The 17,673-nt window shown below is 41.8% G+C and overlaps 1 protein-coding gene across 2 annotated transcripts; it reads left to right on the forward strand.

The window, feature by feature from the left end:
• Positions 1–364: 364 nt before the first annotated feature.
• Positions 365–16,985, forward strand: tmem255b (transmembrane protein 255B). Of its 2 annotated transcripts, none has more exons than XM_085171481.1 (9): positions 365–1,055; positions 1,710–1,852; positions 1,971–2,033; positions 12,029–12,118; positions 13,048–13,128; positions 13,973–14,058; positions 14,683–14,842; positions 15,113–15,259; positions 15,730–16,985. In XM_085171481.1, the coding sequence occupies exons 1-9, from the start codon at positions 992–994 to the stop codon at positions 15,973–15,975; spliced, it is 1,080 nt and encodes a 359-aa protein (XP_085027607.1). In that variant the 5' UTR covers positions 365–991; the 3' UTR covers positions 15,976–16,985. The 2 variants fall into 2 exon arrangements, with proteins under 2 accessions (XP_085027607.1, XP_085027694.1); XM_085171568.1 differs by having other exon boundaries at positions 366–1,055; positions 15,116–15,259.
• The last annotated feature ends 688 nt before the right edge of the window (positions 16,986–17,673 follow it).

A 17,673-nucleotide genomic window follows, 5' to 3' on the forward strand; every position in this document is an offset into this window, starting at 1 on the left:
CTATTTTACACACTACAGTTTAAGCACCCAATGGAAAAAACTAATACCTGTACATTATATCCTAACATGAAAAAGAGTACACAGTAATAAAGGTCTGATTTGTGCTACCCCAGCTTCCTCCCACGGTCCAAAGACACGCAGTTAGTGGAGTTATGTTAACTGGTGACTCTAAATTGAGAGTGAATGGGTGTCTGTCTCCCTGTGTTAGCCCTGCGAGAGACTGGCGACCGTTCAGGGTGAAGCCCGCCTCTCTCGCCATATGGCAGCTGGGATAGGCTCTGAATTTAATAAGCTGGAAAAAAATGTTTGATAGAGTCTTTGAACATATTTACCTTCATGAAAAGTCTCATTTTATGAGCTTATTTATATTTAACCGACAGGCAAACAGGATGGGCAACAATTTCCAGAACATCCCACGAAGTGTCCTCACCTTATAGGAGGTGTGTTGCTAATTCCAATCTTAGCCAACGGAGAGCGCTGCAGTCCTATATTTGTTTTACTTCGACAGCAAGTGCGCTGCATCCCGACCAGGTGTGATCCATCCGTCTGCAAACATCAACACTCAGCAAACATACATCAAACCCTCTGTTGCATCACATCGTGCGTAAAGTTTGATCGTGTAATTACTTTCAGCATAAATCAAATCGGAGATATATATCGACTTATGTAAGATCAATAACTGAATAATTGATCACCGAGGTGAATACAGGAAGCTGATTGGCCTCTCTCCCTCTGTGTGTCGCTCTCCTTTTAAGGCTGCAAGTAAAGTTGAGCCCTCGTGAGCTCAGAGGCAGTCAGCTGTGATCAGACCCCACATCTGGACACTGAGTGGATTACAACAAGAAACCTGCGCGAACCTGCAGCCTCGAAGGGGATGAGGAGTCTGTTTTAAAGAGACAGAAAAGTCGAGAAATAAAACACTGCGAGAATCGCCTCCATCCTCCTGATCTGTCTCTTCGTTTCAGGGCAGATCCATCCTCGCTGAGTGAACATGCAGCAGCCCGAAACCCCGCAGATAAGTCGGCAAACTGCGCCTGAACCTCTGGATCCAACAGGTACACCTACAGTCACTTTCTCAGTCAACAGACCTGAAAATGTTACCTTTTAATTTATTTTATCTTAAAGGTTTTTATATTATTTTATCTTTTAGATTATATATATATATATATATATATATATATATATATATATATATATATATATATATATATATATATATATATATGATCTTATTTATTCATCTAGGATTATTTGTCCAGGAAGCGTTTACATGTAGTTAAATATCTGAGGAAAAGGTTGGATAACTCCTGCAGAGTTTAATTCTCAGATAAAAGGGACTTCATCTGAGACAGGTTCAGGAAAAAATACATTTACTCACATGGTTTTATGCTTTTCCTTTTTTTAAATCCTGCTTTACTGCACTGTCATTTAATCTTCACTCTACTGTTCATTTATTGTTTTCCTTCTGTGTAATAAAAATTTCCTGAGCATGTCCTTCTAAAGAAAAACATCTCAAAAATGAGATGTGCTGCAAATGATAACCCTACAATAATAAAGAGACAAATGATGGTGCCTTGACATTAACATGAGGCATTTCAGCTGCATGATTGCAACAATCAGCAGTCTAAACCATCACAATCAGGCGAGTTGGATGAAAGATGTTTCCTCAGTGTGTTTGAATGTAAAAGAGGTTTTCTGTCACCCTGCAGCTCAGTACCATCGTCGGAGGAGAACTGCTCTGTGGGTGACCATCTCTCTGCTCACTCTGGGTCTGCTGGTGCTGACCGTAGGTCTGATCTCGGCCACTCGCACCGACAACGTGACGGTCGTTGGACTATACCCAGGCATCATAGTGAGTGGCGGTCACCTTTACTCAGTTAACGTGCTCTCAGTCATGAAACAGACATTTCTGCTCCTCTGTCAGACCTTCATGGTGTATACTCACAGTTTCTGCTTTCTGTGCCCTGCAGTTGAGTTTCGGAGCATTTCTGGGTATTGTTGGCATCCACCTGGTGGAAAACCGCAGACCTATGGTGAGTGTGCTCCTCTTGTCAGATTCAAATGCGGATGATGATTTCAGTTTTTCTTGTCCTCCAACACCTGTTTGTCTCCATGTAGACCTCCATATTCTTAAATCAGACCTCAAATAATCAGAAACTTTAAAAAATAAACTGACTGGTTATAACATTTATGGCTTGATATAGGTATAAGTTTTTACTCCCATAAAAAAAAATCCCTCAGATGAAGTGACCAATATCCATCCATCCATTTTCCTTCACTTGTCTAATTCATGGTTACCAGAGGCAGGGTAAACTGGACAGGTCAACAAAAACAGAGTCAAAGTGTTTTCTATCCAATATTCACACCCTGTGAATGCATCAGGAGCTACTCAGAGTTCAGTATCTTGCCCAAAGGTACTCTGCCATGCACACTGTAGTAGCCAGGGATCAAACCACTAACCTACCTAATAAAAACACAACCTGCTCCACCTCCTAAACCACACCTCTATTTCAAGAAATGATATCTAGCACAGGTTTTCGGATGATTTTCTGCATCACTGGCTGATCTGTTTACAACCAAATTATTTGCATAAGGAGGAGCTGCAAGTGTACTTAAAATTATGGCGCATGTCTACATATATTTACCCGAAAGGTCCTCAAACAGAAGCATCAGTTAATGTGTGTTTACATCACCACAGCCTTGTTGGGGGGTTTGCTTTCAGGTGATATCTTACATATGAGTGATTTATTCGGTGTATGGGAACATCTGGCTCAGTCATGTAAAATGTGAAGTTTCACAATCATTCATTGGTCAGCTTCAGTCACATGCTGCTAGTTTGCACCGTTAATATGGCTTCATCACAGACATGTGGGTGAAGCAAGTGAAGCTGCTCTGAAGCCTTTTATTTGTGCGATTTCTGTCAGCTTTTTAATCTCCATCATACTGATCATCTAAAAATGAGGCTTTGTTCCTGGAAAACAGGATATATATATACATCACAAATTAAAGGATTATGTTACAAACTTTACAAATTCCCTAAACTGTTTTGTGGGAATTTGCTCTTATGAGCACGAAGCAAATCGGATTACTCACAGGAGGCCTAATGCATCGTCGGTCCTTGTGCCCGGGTTAGTGTGCGTGACAGGATTTGCGGTGAGAGGAAGTGAATATATTTTTCTCTGGACTTCAGTGACAAGAAGAGAAATTGGGTTAGTATTGGTCAGTTGCTGACAGCGCCCCTTTATTTGAGACAGGGACACAGGTATTATATCCTCACAGTGGCTCTCTGTGCTCAAAGAAACGATCATGTTAAATGATTCAGGAGTGATTACAGGTAGGCCTGCCTACAGAAAGATTAGAGCCTCTGAAAAACTCCACAGTACATAAAGTGGATTTCTAATGTGAATTAGGAGGTTTTAAAAATGGCCACAGCGCTGAACTGTTTGTGTCGATGTTCAGGCTGCCAACAGGGCCAACGCTGCCTCAAGACCAGCAGCAACCAGAAGCTGCGATGTGACATTTAAGTCGGCCGGTCAGGATCACATTCAGAGCACATGAAACCCAGCATGAGACTAAGTGTGTGATATCAGTGAGGTACCACTCCTCGTTTTTCACCTGCAAGTTTGTCCTGATTTTAATGCTCAGCACATCCACCTGTGTTTCAAAGTCCAGCTGAGGTCTGATTAGTTTTCTCAGCTGCTTCGCTGGATAACAGAGGTTATTCGGGCTGGCATGCTGGATGTTGTAGCTCTTTTAACCCTCACAAAGGAATTCCTCAGTATTTAAATTCAAAGCAGAGCCTTGGTAGTGACTGTCGGCCTTCAGTCTCTCTGAGCCTTCTCAAACTGAACAGCAACAAAACTAAACTGTTCTTGCTCTGGAAAGTGCCGGACCTCTTCTTTGACATCTCATCATTTTCCGAGGTCAGCAGCCCATGTGTCATTCTGGACTCCACCCTCTCCTCCTCACCATCAAAAATCAAATTCATCTCTAAATCTGCCTTTTTTTTTTACCCCCTGTTGTTCTCCAATCAACCATCGATTTCAAATATTGCAACTAAAATCATTCATGCCTTCATCTCCTTCCTCCTCGATGGCGTCCTGTTTGCTTTCCCTTCCAGACTTCTGGACGAGCTGTAGCATGTTCTCACGGCGGCACATCTCGCCCCACCCTTACGCCTTATTTAGACTTCTGAAATCTTTTTAGAGCCTAAATAAGCGGCTGGCGTTGTTGCCACTGTTGTTGCGGAGGTAAGAGAATGAGGGCTCAGCTACATGCTTGTAAGATTAAAGCACTGTAATCCAGTCGGGGGCGTAAAATTTTGGCCCCACAAGCATAAAAATATTTCACATTTCAGTGTGCTGCGTGTGGAAAAGTGCGTAAGTTGATAAAGCTAGCTGAATGTAGGCTGATTGGGTCCTGGTCTAGATTACTGAATGGCAACGGTGATAAATGACCCTTTGTCATGTTTGGTTTCTGAGAGACTCGGTATGATAAGGGTGTTTTCAAACCACACAAGGTGTCGAAGCTAAAGCAAATATTTGATTACACAGGGTTTTCTTATTTATGGAGGAGTATGGGCGTGGTTGATGACGGGTGTATTAAAGCTGCATTTGGGATTTCCAAAGTCAAAGCTGCAAATGTGACATTTTTAACAATAGCCTTTTTATAAATTATAGAATATTTACGTAAGATCTTCACTTCATGATCCCACGAGGCAGATTTCACAGTGTTTTACATATACTAGTCGTTGATGTATCCTACACAGCTTGGGGAAACTCGTGAATGAGCATCATTATTATTTCTCAGAGTTCCAAGATTTTGTACAGAAATTGCTTCTGCGTTTGGATGTGTCCTTTTATTTCATTACTTTGGTTTTTTTCTGGAGCGTGAAGGAGCTCCTGTCTAATCAGGGTGCAAATAAAGATAAAGGTTTTGTAGATGGGAGGTGAGGAAATCTGCCCCCCTCGCTGTAGTATAACAAACAATGAATTTAGCAAGAAGCAAACGATCCAACAGACTTTGTGAGTGAGTGAATGGGTGTATGACGCACTCAATTAGGCTTCGGGTCATCAGGTCTCAGGTAAACGTTTGGCTATAGCAGCCGTATTTGTCAAATGATCGTGTGCTAAAGGGAAGTGAGTTCAATTCAAGTAAACTGTGTCCTAAAACAGATCGATTCTTTTTTCCTGTCCCTGAATGACTGCACCTGAATTTCTGTGTGTGTGTGTGTCTGTGCTGTGAATTTTTCATGTGTTGTCCAGGTGTCGTGGACCTGGTCAGATCACATTGGCTTACTTTTCTCTGCAGTGTATCGTATCTGATCTGGTCTACCAAGATATCCTTGTGCTTGTTCACATATGTAAAGAAATGTAGCATTTGTGTGTGTGTGTGTGTGTGTGTGTGTGTGTGTGTGTGTGTGTGTTTGCATGTGTGTTTACAGCCCACAGGGTCCAGTATAAACCTGCTTTTAAAATCTTTATAAAGATCTGCAGTCCTTGTTGTTTCAGTTCTCAGACTCTGTGTGGATTTAAATGTGTGGACAGCAGGAAAGACACCGAAAGCTGCCGTCTCTGTCTCTCTGGCATCACTCCCAGCTCTGTGCTTTAAACTTTAATGGTGTGATCACTGTCTCTTATGAGGCACATGTGGCACGGCTCTCACGTAGGTATCTTCTTCCCTCTTGCATCTGAGGCTTGTCCTGTAACACGAGAGCTGGCTCGCAGAGCGAGGCCGCTCATTAAAGAACAACTAACTGTGTCACAATGCCGCGGACACCTGAGAGCACCGGAGCCTGACTCACTTCCTGGGTTGGCCAACGCTTTTGGTCCTTTGACTTCATATAGCAGCAGATGAAGATTTTGATGTGGTTTGAAGAGAAGTGATAAGCTCATCTACTGCAGCCAAACAGAAGTTTCCTGTTTGAATGAAGGCTTGTAAAATCAAAGCAGCTCAAATGACATTTTATAGCAGTTTTTATGCACATTAGAATTCTCAGGTGAGGCTGAAACACTAAACAAAAATAACAACAAATGATAAGTGGTAAAAGTGACCAAAAAAGTATTATATAGAAAATACACAGACCTATGCCTTCTTAACTTTCTTTAATGCAAGTATCTATTAAGCCAATCTCGTGGTAGAAACTCAAAGCATTTAGGCATGTAGACATGATCAAGATGACCTAGTGAAGTTCTACAGCTGCAGCAGACAACACTGGGTGGTCCTGTCAGATAAAATGAACAAGGCCCACCAAAGTTGGACAACAGAGGATTGGAAAAACGTTGCCTGGTCTGTCTGAGTCTCAATTTCTGTTTCAACATTCAGATGGAAAAGTCAGAATTTTGCATAAACAGCATGAAAGCAGGGGTCCACCCTGCCTCGTATCAGCAGTTCTGGCTGCTAGGGGATATTTTCATGGCACATTTTGGGCCCCTGACCTCAAAATGAGCATTGCTTAAACGTTACAGCCTACCTGACATGGCCATCCCTTTGTGAGCACAGTGTACCCATCTTCTGCTTCCACCAGGATAACACGCTGTGTTGTAGAGCTCACATTAGCTCAAACTGATTTCTTGAACATCACAATGAGTTCACTGGACTCAAACGGCCTCCACAGTCACCAGATCTCGGTCCAATAGAGCAGCTTTGGGATGTGGTGGAATGTGAGGTTCCCATCATAGATGTGCAGCTGACCAACTTGTAGCAACTTTGTGATGCTGAGATGTTGACATGGACCAAAATCTCAGAGGAATGTTTCTGGCAAACTTTGTCAAAATTTGGAAAATTAGACAAGAACACAGAGCTGTCTGTGGTTTCGTGAGGAAGGGCAAAAACAGCTAAATCAAACATGCACAGCTAACTGCTTTATCACAGACAACAATAAAACAACAGCAGTGAGACGAGCAAATTACAGAATATCTATGAGGCAAAGAAAGAACAAATATTAAAAAACACTAAGTGAATATAAAAGGCTCACACAATATAAACATGTGTGTCTTTATTTATTTATGTAGCTGAGAATCTGCTATAGTCTACATTAGGACCTTTTCGGACTTATCTTTAAAAATGTGGCAAAAAGCCACCTGGTTGGAGGTCTGACACTTTGGGTGCGATAAACGCACATACTCTTCCGGTTTTCCTGTTTTGAAGGTTGATCTTCCCACCCCTGTTAGTGTCTGACTGGCCTCACCTGTGCCTTCTTTCCCTGTTCATTTTATGCGTCTTCTCTCCAGTTTCTGTCCAACTGTTGATCCCTTTTCCTCGTGATCTAATTCAAAGTAAGCTAAAGGGAAAGCTCTCTCTCTGTCTATTTGTTGAATAAGGCTTTACAAATGTTAATGACTCGTCCAGCCACGTTTCATTTTGTCCTTTGTGACGGACTGTGAAGCGTGAAAATCTGTCTGTAAAAAAACCCTCCACTTCTATCAGCTCTCACACATCCAGTGTGATAACAGGCTTCACTGCCCTCAGACCCTGTAATGTTTCTTTATGACCACACGCTTCACGTGGCTCGTGTTCGTTACCCCGGTGGCCTCTCCCATAGGACCTGCCGGTATCTCACACGCTGACGTCCTCATGGTCACCTTGCAGCTTCTGAGAGAGGAGCTGCGGGTCTTTAAAGGGTCGTATTTTACCCAACTGGCCGGGGGACGATTGCTTCTTAATAACATTAATAACAGCGTGTTCAGCTGGTGTCATGATAGGACGCTGGACCACTGAGCAGGGGAGGAAGTCCTTGCAGAGGTCAGCGACTTTGCTTACATAACCTGATAGGTATCTTTACCGAGGTTGTAAAATTCCTCATTTTATGTTATTAGTGCTTCGTCACCAGTGGGGGGGGTTCCTCTCTGTGTTTCTTTCTTCTTCTTTTTTCCCTGTCCTGTCCAGCAGTGTAGCAATCAGAAGGGCCAAAAAATGCCAAATTTACTTTCACATGTGGAGCGTAATGGCATTCGCTCTGATGGTCCACTTGATAGCTCTATTTTATTGGGACTTTATTAGGATTTTTCACTTTGGGTTGTTACAACCGCAATGGACAAGACCAGGGGATATGAAAGAAAGAGAAGCTGGAAGGAAAGTTAATAGAAAGACAGGGATAGAAAAATAGAGGAGGAGAAGAAGATGAGAGAGAGAAAACACTGAGAATCTGCTTCAAACAGCAGAGAAACCACGGCAACAACCAACATAAATAACAATGACATTGTTACTGAGAAGCACACAGTACTAATAATACAAGATATTTTTAGAGGCAGCAGCAGCCCAAGATAGTGTGTGTCTGGGTACCGGTATGCGTTAGCACTTGCGTTCATGAGGTTTCTCCATGTAAGTGTCTAACAGTGGGTGTGGGAAGCCACAGCCCCGCCCTCCAGGACCTGAGGAAGGCATGGAGGGGACCTACCCCTAGCAAACCCCCAGACACCCCAAGCCCTTACCCCCTCTATATTGGTTAATGCTAAGATTATTTTTATTTTTCCAGTTCATGAGGTCTTCTTAGCCATGCATAAAGCTGACTGTGTTCATCTCCATAATGACATCATCTAAGTCACCAGAAAAGCAAACTGAAGGGGAGGCTGGAGCACTTTGATGGGTTTCACATATCCAGCACCAAAACATGAACAGGTGGACAGAACCAAAGAGCGCGGATGTAATTGTCAGGTGTTTTCCCTTGACAGTGTGAGCAGGTGTTAGATGACATAAAACCCATCATGAACATCCATCAACCTGTGTAGTGCACTCTGTTCGTGATTTTGTATTGTATTAATTGGAGACGGGGATTTCTAGTCATTTAAAGGTTTTTAAACATATCTGAGACCAGATGTTTTGATCAAACCTAAGTGATAGATCTGCCTCCCATTTTGCAATACAAAGGGATGTTGATTCATCTATTTATGAGCGTGTCCTGTATACTTTAGACAGTTTTGAGGAATTGCACCACACTTGATGGTGTAATTTGACTTGTTTTCTTTTTTTACTATAGATTTAATTTGATTAAGTTTCCAATCTAAAAATCTATTCTTGTTAATCCCGTATTGTATAACTAATCTGTCAGATGGAATAAAGTCTGTTCCTCTGAATATATATTCCAAGTATTCAATTCCTTTACAACTCCAATCTGGGAAGTTTATCATATTATTGTTCTGTAGGATGTCAGGGTTGTTCCAGATGGGTCTACGTTTGCATTCGATTAATGAAGACTCAGTCATTTTTTAAAAAAAAAACTCCCACCATGCTGTCAAAGAGGAGCTGATATTGATGCTTTTTAAGCTTACATGTCATTTGATGTTTGAGCTAATGAATGGTAGGTCCAAAATCTCTATATTATTGCATAGTGCTTGTTCTACATCGAGCCAGGGCTTATCTAAGAGGGCATGTTTTAACCATCCTGAGATGTATTGTAGCCTGTTGGCTAAGATGAAGTGGTGAAAGTTAGGCAGACCTTGTCCTCCTCTATCCTTGGTCTTCTGTAGCGTTTTTAAGCTAATACATGGGGCTTTATCTTTCCAAAGGTTTACTCTGGATCATTCAGGATAAATGATTGATTCTTGGCAAAACCATTATTTTTAATGACCCTTACCATGAGTGATATGGGTAGTGACTTCCATCTAGCTAGATCGTATTTGACTTTCTTTAAAAGTGGGATGTGGTTTAATTTAGCTAAATCTGCAAGCTTAGGAGAAACAATACCTAAATATTTAATTGGGTTTAGTTCCAGCTGTACTGAGCCTGCCCATTTCTTCAAATAGTCCAGTCTGACCAAGTTCATCGCCCCCAAGAACAAGTAATCTGGGCATCCTCTTCTGGAGCCAGCTCCATGCACATTCGATGTGACAAACCATAGTTTTGTGTGTGTGTGTGCGTGTGTGTGTAGAATAAATCTGACAGAGGTGCTTGATGCGCCTTTGACTGTTTTCATTCGATTTTTTATGTAGAATTTTTAAAAAACTGCTTTAAAATGTAGCAGATTAAATTCAGAGATACGGCAATGAAGTAAATTACTTCACACTTTACAGTTGCATGTCAGTAAAAGGATTCGACTGAATTACTTTCCCGTCTTTTTAATGTTTCTTCCCCAAAGCGGCTCCTGAGAGTAGAAAACCATCTACAGTATGCCGCGTGTCTTTAATCTTTTACACTATTTGATTTTTCAGTATCAGGGGAGGTTTGGGTGGCATGGATATTTTATGCGCTGGCAGCTGGTGCTAAGGTAATGTGAAGTAATGCAGTTGTCAGGCTCTATTGTCTCTGCCGTTGGCCTCATCTCCCACTTGCAGCCCATAAAAGCGGAGCCATTTAAACCGCTAATGAAGCAGAGAGTCTGGACCAGTGGCAGATAAAACCCACCCAGAAAAGCTTATATTCTCAACCTGCCTCTTATTTCACTTTGCTCAGGAAAAGCTCAGAATTAATATGCCTTCGTATCCATTTTTCCCCAAATAAACGGGACAGTGTGCATTAATCATGCGCAAACCTGTTTTGCTAAAAGAGTTTGATGATTTATGGAAAAGAAAGAACACAAAACAAAATCCTGTTTTAATACCTGTTGTGACCATCACGATCTACAGGGTTCAAGTTACAGACCCCATACTTGTTTCTGTGGTTGTGAAAGGTAACGGTTCCTCCTCTAACGATTCCTTCATTTAGATCCAGCCTCAGTTTTCAGCTCATAAATCTGCTGCGATTATGATCAGCTAACCTCTGGATCAGCTTGCACGTTCATCCCAATGAACGTTGTCTCAGCAGCTTTAAAGCTAACGCTAGCGTGTTCACCCTGAACTGGGTGAACAAAGAAATGGTAGTTTTTATAGAAGTGGTCCCCCCACCAGCTGTTTCCATTTTCTTCTGTCACTGGCTAAATGCAAATTCAATCATTTTCAAACTAACAGACAAGCTAGCAAAGATCCCCTTTTACAGTCTTTAGACATGTTTTTACTAGCAGCCTGTCATAAAAACACAGTTTGTTCTGATTTCCTTAAACTGAATCTATAAAAGAAAATGTTCACAGGCATAAATAGTATTTTTGTGCCAACAAGATGACTTCTAAAGTGCGACTAACCAAAAACTTGGTGTACGTAAGGAAACTGAACAATTGGAAGACAAAAGACGGCGATCATAACAACTTCCAGCTTGTTAGAACTGCACAAACTATATTTTATATTCATTTATATACTGTTTTTCCATCTATGTCTGTACTTGTTGCCCTCTGTAAAACAGTAAGCCACTGTTGCCAGATTATAATAAGCTACAAAAAAATTTTTTTTTCTTGCTTTTTGGTCTCAAACTACAACTAACACACAGAGAGAGAGAAACTGTGTTTCTGTGCAGGAGGTTCAGTCCTGGAGGAGCGATTGAACAGACAGTAACCAATGCTCGATGATAAAGTTTATGATCAGACATCTGTGATCAGCCAGCTGGGTCTGCTGGGCTGTGTGCATGTGTGATATTAGAAAATGACTTTATCTAACAGAAGAATCCTTATAGGAGACCCAGGTGTGCGCTACATTGTTCAGTTTGTCTGAGAAGCACAACTTTGAGTTTAGGATTCGGCTTTGTTTTCCGATGGTTAGTTAGGGGAAGCATTATGTCAATTTGATGTCCTCACAAAGATGTGAAGACAAATATGTGTGTGTGTCTGCATGTGTGGGAGAATTGGACTGACCTTGCTCTGTCCTGCGTGTTGCTTCTTCGCCTGTAAATCAGCCACAAAACTCTGTGCTGGCAGAGCGAGAGCCTCTACATTGCCTTTATTGTCCTGGAGGCCTGATGTGCAGACAACCAATCAGCAGACATGCCAAGCTTAAATGTGTGTGTGTGTGTGTGTGTGTGTGTGTGTGTGTGTGTGTGTGTCTGTGTGTTAAGTTTATAAAATCTTGTTTTTGCTTTTATTTAGATATACATGCATGCAAATAACCAAAAACACAAGCTGCACCTGCTCTGATAGTTTTGTTTTTTACTTACTTCTTACTTCTTTTTTACTAAATCGTGTCTCGTGACTCTCCTCTGTGCTTTCCTCCCTTCGCTCCTCTTTAAGCTGGTGTCCTCGATAATCTTCATCAGTGTCGGAGTCATTGTTGCCTGCTTCTGTGCCATTGTGGATGGGATAATTGCTTCAGACTTTATTGTAAGTATCACTTTTATTTGACATAAACTCAAGCAGGCATCCTCACAGACGGGGTTTAACCACACATGCTGAGATCAAAAGGTCAGATCAAGAAACGTGTGGGTGCAAGGTAGACCAACTAATCTCACCCTGCAGCGAGCTGCTGTGTGACATGCTGTCAAACTTTCAGGATACCAGGCCTGATTAAATTCTTTGTGTCACAGAAACTTTGATGACAACAATAAATCAGCTGGGATGTGATCACCAAACACTCTCACAGGTTAAATCAGAGTGTAGAGTTTAGCTTGTGTGCATTTTGGTAACACTTCACAACTAAAGGTGTAATTCCCCTTTAATCAAATGGAATTTCAATGTATTTTATTTGAAATTACATTGTAATTATATTTGCCTACACCTGCTTAAAGGTAGGAACACTAGAACAACAGAGTAACCAGTCAGGTTTTTATAGGAAACAAAGAAGTAACTGCATAGAATTACATTAAATAGAAATGTTCTTCCTCACCAACTGTGATCATCCTAATTACATTTTAATTTCAAATAAAACACATTTAAATTCCATTCATTTACAGGGGAATTATCCCCTTTTATAAAGTATTTCTCGTGGTTATTTGTGTAAGGAGCCTCTACTTCCTAATGAGAGTTTCAAAGCTGGACCCCGTCCCCGTTATCGATCCCCGGGTGCTTATCAGACCTCTGCAGATATATTCATTTAGTGATCTCATGACTGTAAAAGTCACATTTATTGCACAGTCAAGCTCTGGACAGTAAGAATGATTTTATTACCCTTCACGTTGCATAAAGTTCAGTAAGGGTTTTATTGAACGAGGTGGGTTTTGTGCACCGGGTAGACCGGACGGTGTGCTGCAGCAGGGTTGCGGAGGATGACGAGGATGTGATCAGGATAGATGTGTAACGGCTCTCTTTTTCAGGACATTACGGGTATGCAGAAGGGCATGTGTGACTTTCACCCCAGTGGATCTGGCTACGCCTACGACAGCTACTACACTGAGGTGATTCTGATATATGTGTAAACCCTGTGCCCCTCTTTCTGTCAGTGTGAAGAAGTTTAAATACACATTTAACAAAGTGTCGTCTCAAGAGTACGCCTCAGTTTTTCTACATGAGAAATAAACGCTGCTGTAGGCAATGAAGGAAATCTCACAGCACAGCTCTCTGAGCTTAAAAAACACAAATAAATGTGTAGAAAATTACAGAAAATGTTTTCGTAGCTCATTGCCCAAACCGTCCAGATACATTCTTATTTACTTGATTTTTTTATTTATTTTACTGTGCACACATCGTGAAATTCCTATAGCAGATAGTGAAAAAACATAATTCTAATGTTTATCTATTACTACATGACTTTGGTGTAGTATGAATGGAAGTGGGGGAGGTCTTCCTCAGTAGGACAAACTTATAAAAATACAGTTAAAAATTTACGCCCACTTTCACATTTTCCAATAGTGACCAGATTAAAGTCTTTGCTGGGCCCGTTCTGAGCCCCCCAGCCTTATGTTTGACACCTCTGCTTTAAAGAATATACCACAGTACTGATTGTGTGGTGTGCTCTTACAAACCTTTTGATGCTCAGTTTAAAGTTTTGCAAAGGGTGCTGTGACACCTAGTGGTCAAATGATGTTACTACACAGATTTACTGGCTCACTGAAAGTAACAGCATTCCATCTCCCTCTGCAAATCAAATAAAAAGCACGTAGATGCTGTGGAAGCAATATGTTGACAACTTTGTGTATGTGTGTGTTTGGTTATTGGTCCATGCAGTTCTTGTTTATCTGGTTTCTGCATCTGCATCTAACCCATCTCTCTCTCTAATTTATCCACTCTCTGGAGCTGCAGGTGATGTGCCACTCTTTTGAGAAGTCGTGCAAGCTGAAAGTGAGGAGCAACACCTGCTACTGTTGCTACCTGTATAACTGCGAGAGGTGAGATAAACTCAAACTGCAGGTCTGCAGGCCATAACACAACACAGGTTTGTGTTAATTAACCATTTCTCTCCAGTTTCGTTTCAGAGGAGCTTTTCCACAGGTCATGTCAGAATACCGGCCAACCACTTTTTTTCTGTTTTCCAGTTATGAGCTTATAGTCTTCTAATAATAACATAGAGGCCAGAGGGCAGCAGGAAAATAGCATCCCAGACATGAGAAAGAGCTCAGAAAAACTGCTGCAAAAAAAAAAAAAAACCCTGGAAATTTCAGCTCTTTCTTGTATGACAGCCAGCTCTTAAATCTTGGATATTTTAGCCTAACACACACACACACACACACACACACACACACAAGAAAAAGCGCTTTCAAAACATTCTCCCTGTGCCTTTGACCGCATTACCACTCAGTCATAAGCCGATAAAAGGCTGTCTGAAAATAATAAAGCAAGAAAAAGTGATGTATGGTGTAGGAGACTCTTTGTTTTCTTGCCATCCTGGAAGGTTTGGGATAAAACAGTCTGGGATGTGAAATGGAAACTACAATAAGAGCCATAAAGCAGAACTTAAATAAGTTACACCTGCGATTTTTCCTGCCATGTCACAACTTGTCCTTATCTTCCAGCCAGTACATCTCACACTACTACGAGTTCACCGGGGTCAGCAGCTGCTGGGATGTGGTCCAGCTGTACCGCCTGATGTGGACCTCGGTGGTGCTCAACGTGATCGGCTTGTTCCTGGGCATCATCACCGCCGCCATCCTCGGAGCGTACAAGGATATCGTGGTGAGGAGTCCAAGAGGATTTAACTCACTCTACCCCCACTCCCTCCCAACAAAACAGAAACCCAAAACTTTGAAGGCAGAGAGTTTAGAAGCAGTCACATGCTATGATTGGCTACATGCTTATTTGGTTAAATAAACGCAGCAACTTTGAGCAGTTCAAACTTCCTGATGTGTTCCTGCATCTGTGCAAATGTGTGTTAACCTGTTATGTTAACAACAGCTTGTTTTTAGTCATCTCTTTACCTAAAGCATGTTTTACCCTTTCCTCCAGCAGAAGCCCGCTCCTCAGATCGCTCCCAGCCCAACGCCAGCACCTCACATCCTGTACAACCCGACCCAGCACATGCTCACCTACCCCAACTTCTGTCCGTCTGGGCAGGCTCTGCCCGCCTACCCCAACTACCCAGTATCCATGCAGGTAGGAGCTGAGGCCAAAACTAAGAGTGAAACACAGGGAGATGCACTCGCTACTGAGGTGTACCTAATAAAGTGTCACTGAGTGTACATTCCTGCCTACTAGCACTCTAGTATCAAAATAGCTGATGATGGAAGTGAACTAATGCCTGTTACACATGAGCTGAAAGCACAGCTGTAGCTCATAACAGAGTCGCAGCTGGCTCCTGGTTGGCTGCAGACTCCTCAGCTGGGCTTGTTTCACATTAAAGCTTAAAAACTTCATGAAAAGGTGCCACAAGTATTCCATCTTCCTAAACCAGGCGATCAGCTTAAATCTGCAGATGATACGTAACCAGTGCAAACTGGTTATGTATTTCTGTCCGTCTGATCGATGGCTCTGGGTTGATCTCTGCTGATATTTGATATCTCTTTGGCTGAACTTCCACATGCCTTTGCAGCCAACCACTTCCTGTTTCTCCTCCTCTCCCACAGCATAACACCAACCACCAGGCACCTGCTACTCCCCAGATGCTCCCTCCTGGGGGAGGCCCTGTCTCCTCCCCCTCCTCCTGCCCGTCTGAGGAGAACCAGAGCCAGCTGCCCTCTCAGGTTCTCCCCCAGCCACAGCCTCAGGGAGCCACCCAGGACCCAGGAGGCTACATGCTGACCCCCAACGCTCCGGTCCTCTATGCATCCTCCTACAGCGCCTTTGAGAAACCTCCACCTTATGCCTGCTGAGACTTTAGACAAATATGGAGAGTGTGCCGCGAACACCTTCACCTGGTCAGACTGACTGTAGCACAAAACATTTCAGAGACAGAGATTTCAATGATTTAAATGCTGCGTTTCACGTGTGTCTAATGGGTTTCAAGTGAAGTCAGACAGAGATTTATGGTTATGTAGTGTTTAATATGTAGACATGAGTGCTTTTAATATGTAGCCATCAAAGGAAACTTGCTTATTCACTCAGTACGACACAGCTCTGAAGCTCTGCACGGCAGCAAAAAGACCAGAAATGAGGGAAAAGTACCAGCACCTCTGAATCTGCTCGATTATTAACACAAGTTTTCTTTAAAAACAGACAAAAATTGTTAAGTGAAAGTGAATAAGCAAAATTTCTCAAGATGTCAAAGATTCTTTTAAGCCTAAGGCTGGCCTTTGGAGGGCTTCAAACTGAGCTTAAATACTGACTGCGGTCTGGTTTCTGTTCTAAGTTGCAGGTCGTCCTGTGTATCGTCTCATTATACTGTACAGTTCAAAGGGCTTTCCTGAGAGTAAATTATGTTCATGTTGCTGTTATTTAATTATGTTTGTGTGACTCATTTAATGTGCACTTTACAGTCGATATGACCTCTGAGTTAGTGATCGATGCATGGGACTGCTGGACCTGTAAGAAATGCATAGTAAGGGCTTTAAATTGAAAAAAACTTCACCTTTGAAGGAGTTCAACACTGACAAAAATACGTTTATTTGCTGTAATATCCGAGGCAGAGAGTCAGAAAACGGGTCTTCAAAGACTTTGTGTAATGTCTGTCCTCCACTTTTCAAACAAATCCAGGCAAACGGGTTTTGGGTTTTCCTGTTTTGGCCTTCACTCATCGGAAAAGCAAATTTTTTCCAAAATGTTGAACTTTTTTTCTGTGCTTCTGTTAGTTTTTTTTTTCACCTCAAAGGCAGACCGTGTAACTTCATAGTCTCATCATCTTGTTACATTCATAAGCAATAAAGCACACCTCTGCATAACCCAGTGCGCTGCGCTGTAGTTCTGCTTTTTTCAGTGATATATCTGCTTGTAGTGGCTGCTGTTATTAAACTGTAGAGTGAACCTACTGCGGTCATTCCCAGCTCCACACGCTTTAGGTAGTTTAGCCATAATAACCCATGTTTTTAATACTCGAGGCCCAAATATAAATTTCTGAGTTGTTTTTGCAAAAATAAATAATTCTGAATGGAGCCACAAACTATATTGGAACTCTCTAATAAAGGTGACACAGCCATTTTAACACAAGTGACTATTTTGTAGTGGGCTGCAGTTACAGTTTCAATGCAAAACTCTATTTTTTGTTTCATTTATCACATTATATTAAAACAAACAAACAAAAAAACCCCACCAAACTTATTTTTCTTACAAACAGGAGGATTGAAAGAGATTATCATGTTTAAGATTACTTTAAAGTAGACTAGCTACAGGTGAATGTTCATGTGATAAAGCAGGTTGTCTTCCAATCAGGAGATCATGGATTGATCTCAGGCTACTCCAGTCTGCATGCCAAAGTATCCATGGATAAGATACTAAACCTCAGTTGCGAATGTTGGAAAGCACAGACAAAAGTGTCCCTTTATTTCTATTATTCCTTCCTCTTTTCGTCATGCCTGGTAGCTCCCTTGTCGATTATAACCTCTCCCACGTCTTCTCATTTCTACTCCGGTCCCTCC

The sequence above is a fragment of the Neolamprologus multifasciatus genome, chromosome 1, assembly GCF_963576455.1.
Source record: "Neolamprologus multifasciatus chromosome 1, fNeoMul1.2, whole genome shotgun sequence".
Taxonomy (NCBI): Eukaryota; Metazoa; Chordata; class Actinopteri; order Cichliformes; family Cichlidae; genus Neolamprologus; species Neolamprologus multifasciatus.

What these genes read in the sequence shown, in the direction of transcription:
- tmem255b (XM_085171481.1), top strand. Translation starts at nt 992, where the DNA reads ATGCAGCAGCCCGAAACCCCGCAGATAAGTCGGCAAACTGCGCCTGAA. An exon ending in ACGACAGCTACTACACTGAG is followed by an intron (nt 13,129 to 13,972) that starts GTGATTCTGATA and finishes CTGGAGCTGCAG; the next exon opens with GTGATGTGCCACTCTTTTGA. An exon ending in GAGCGTACAAGGATATCGTG is followed by an intron (nt 14,843 to 15,112) that starts GTGAGGAGTCCA and finishes CCTTTCCTCCAG; the next exon opens with CAGAAGCCCGCTCCTCAGAT.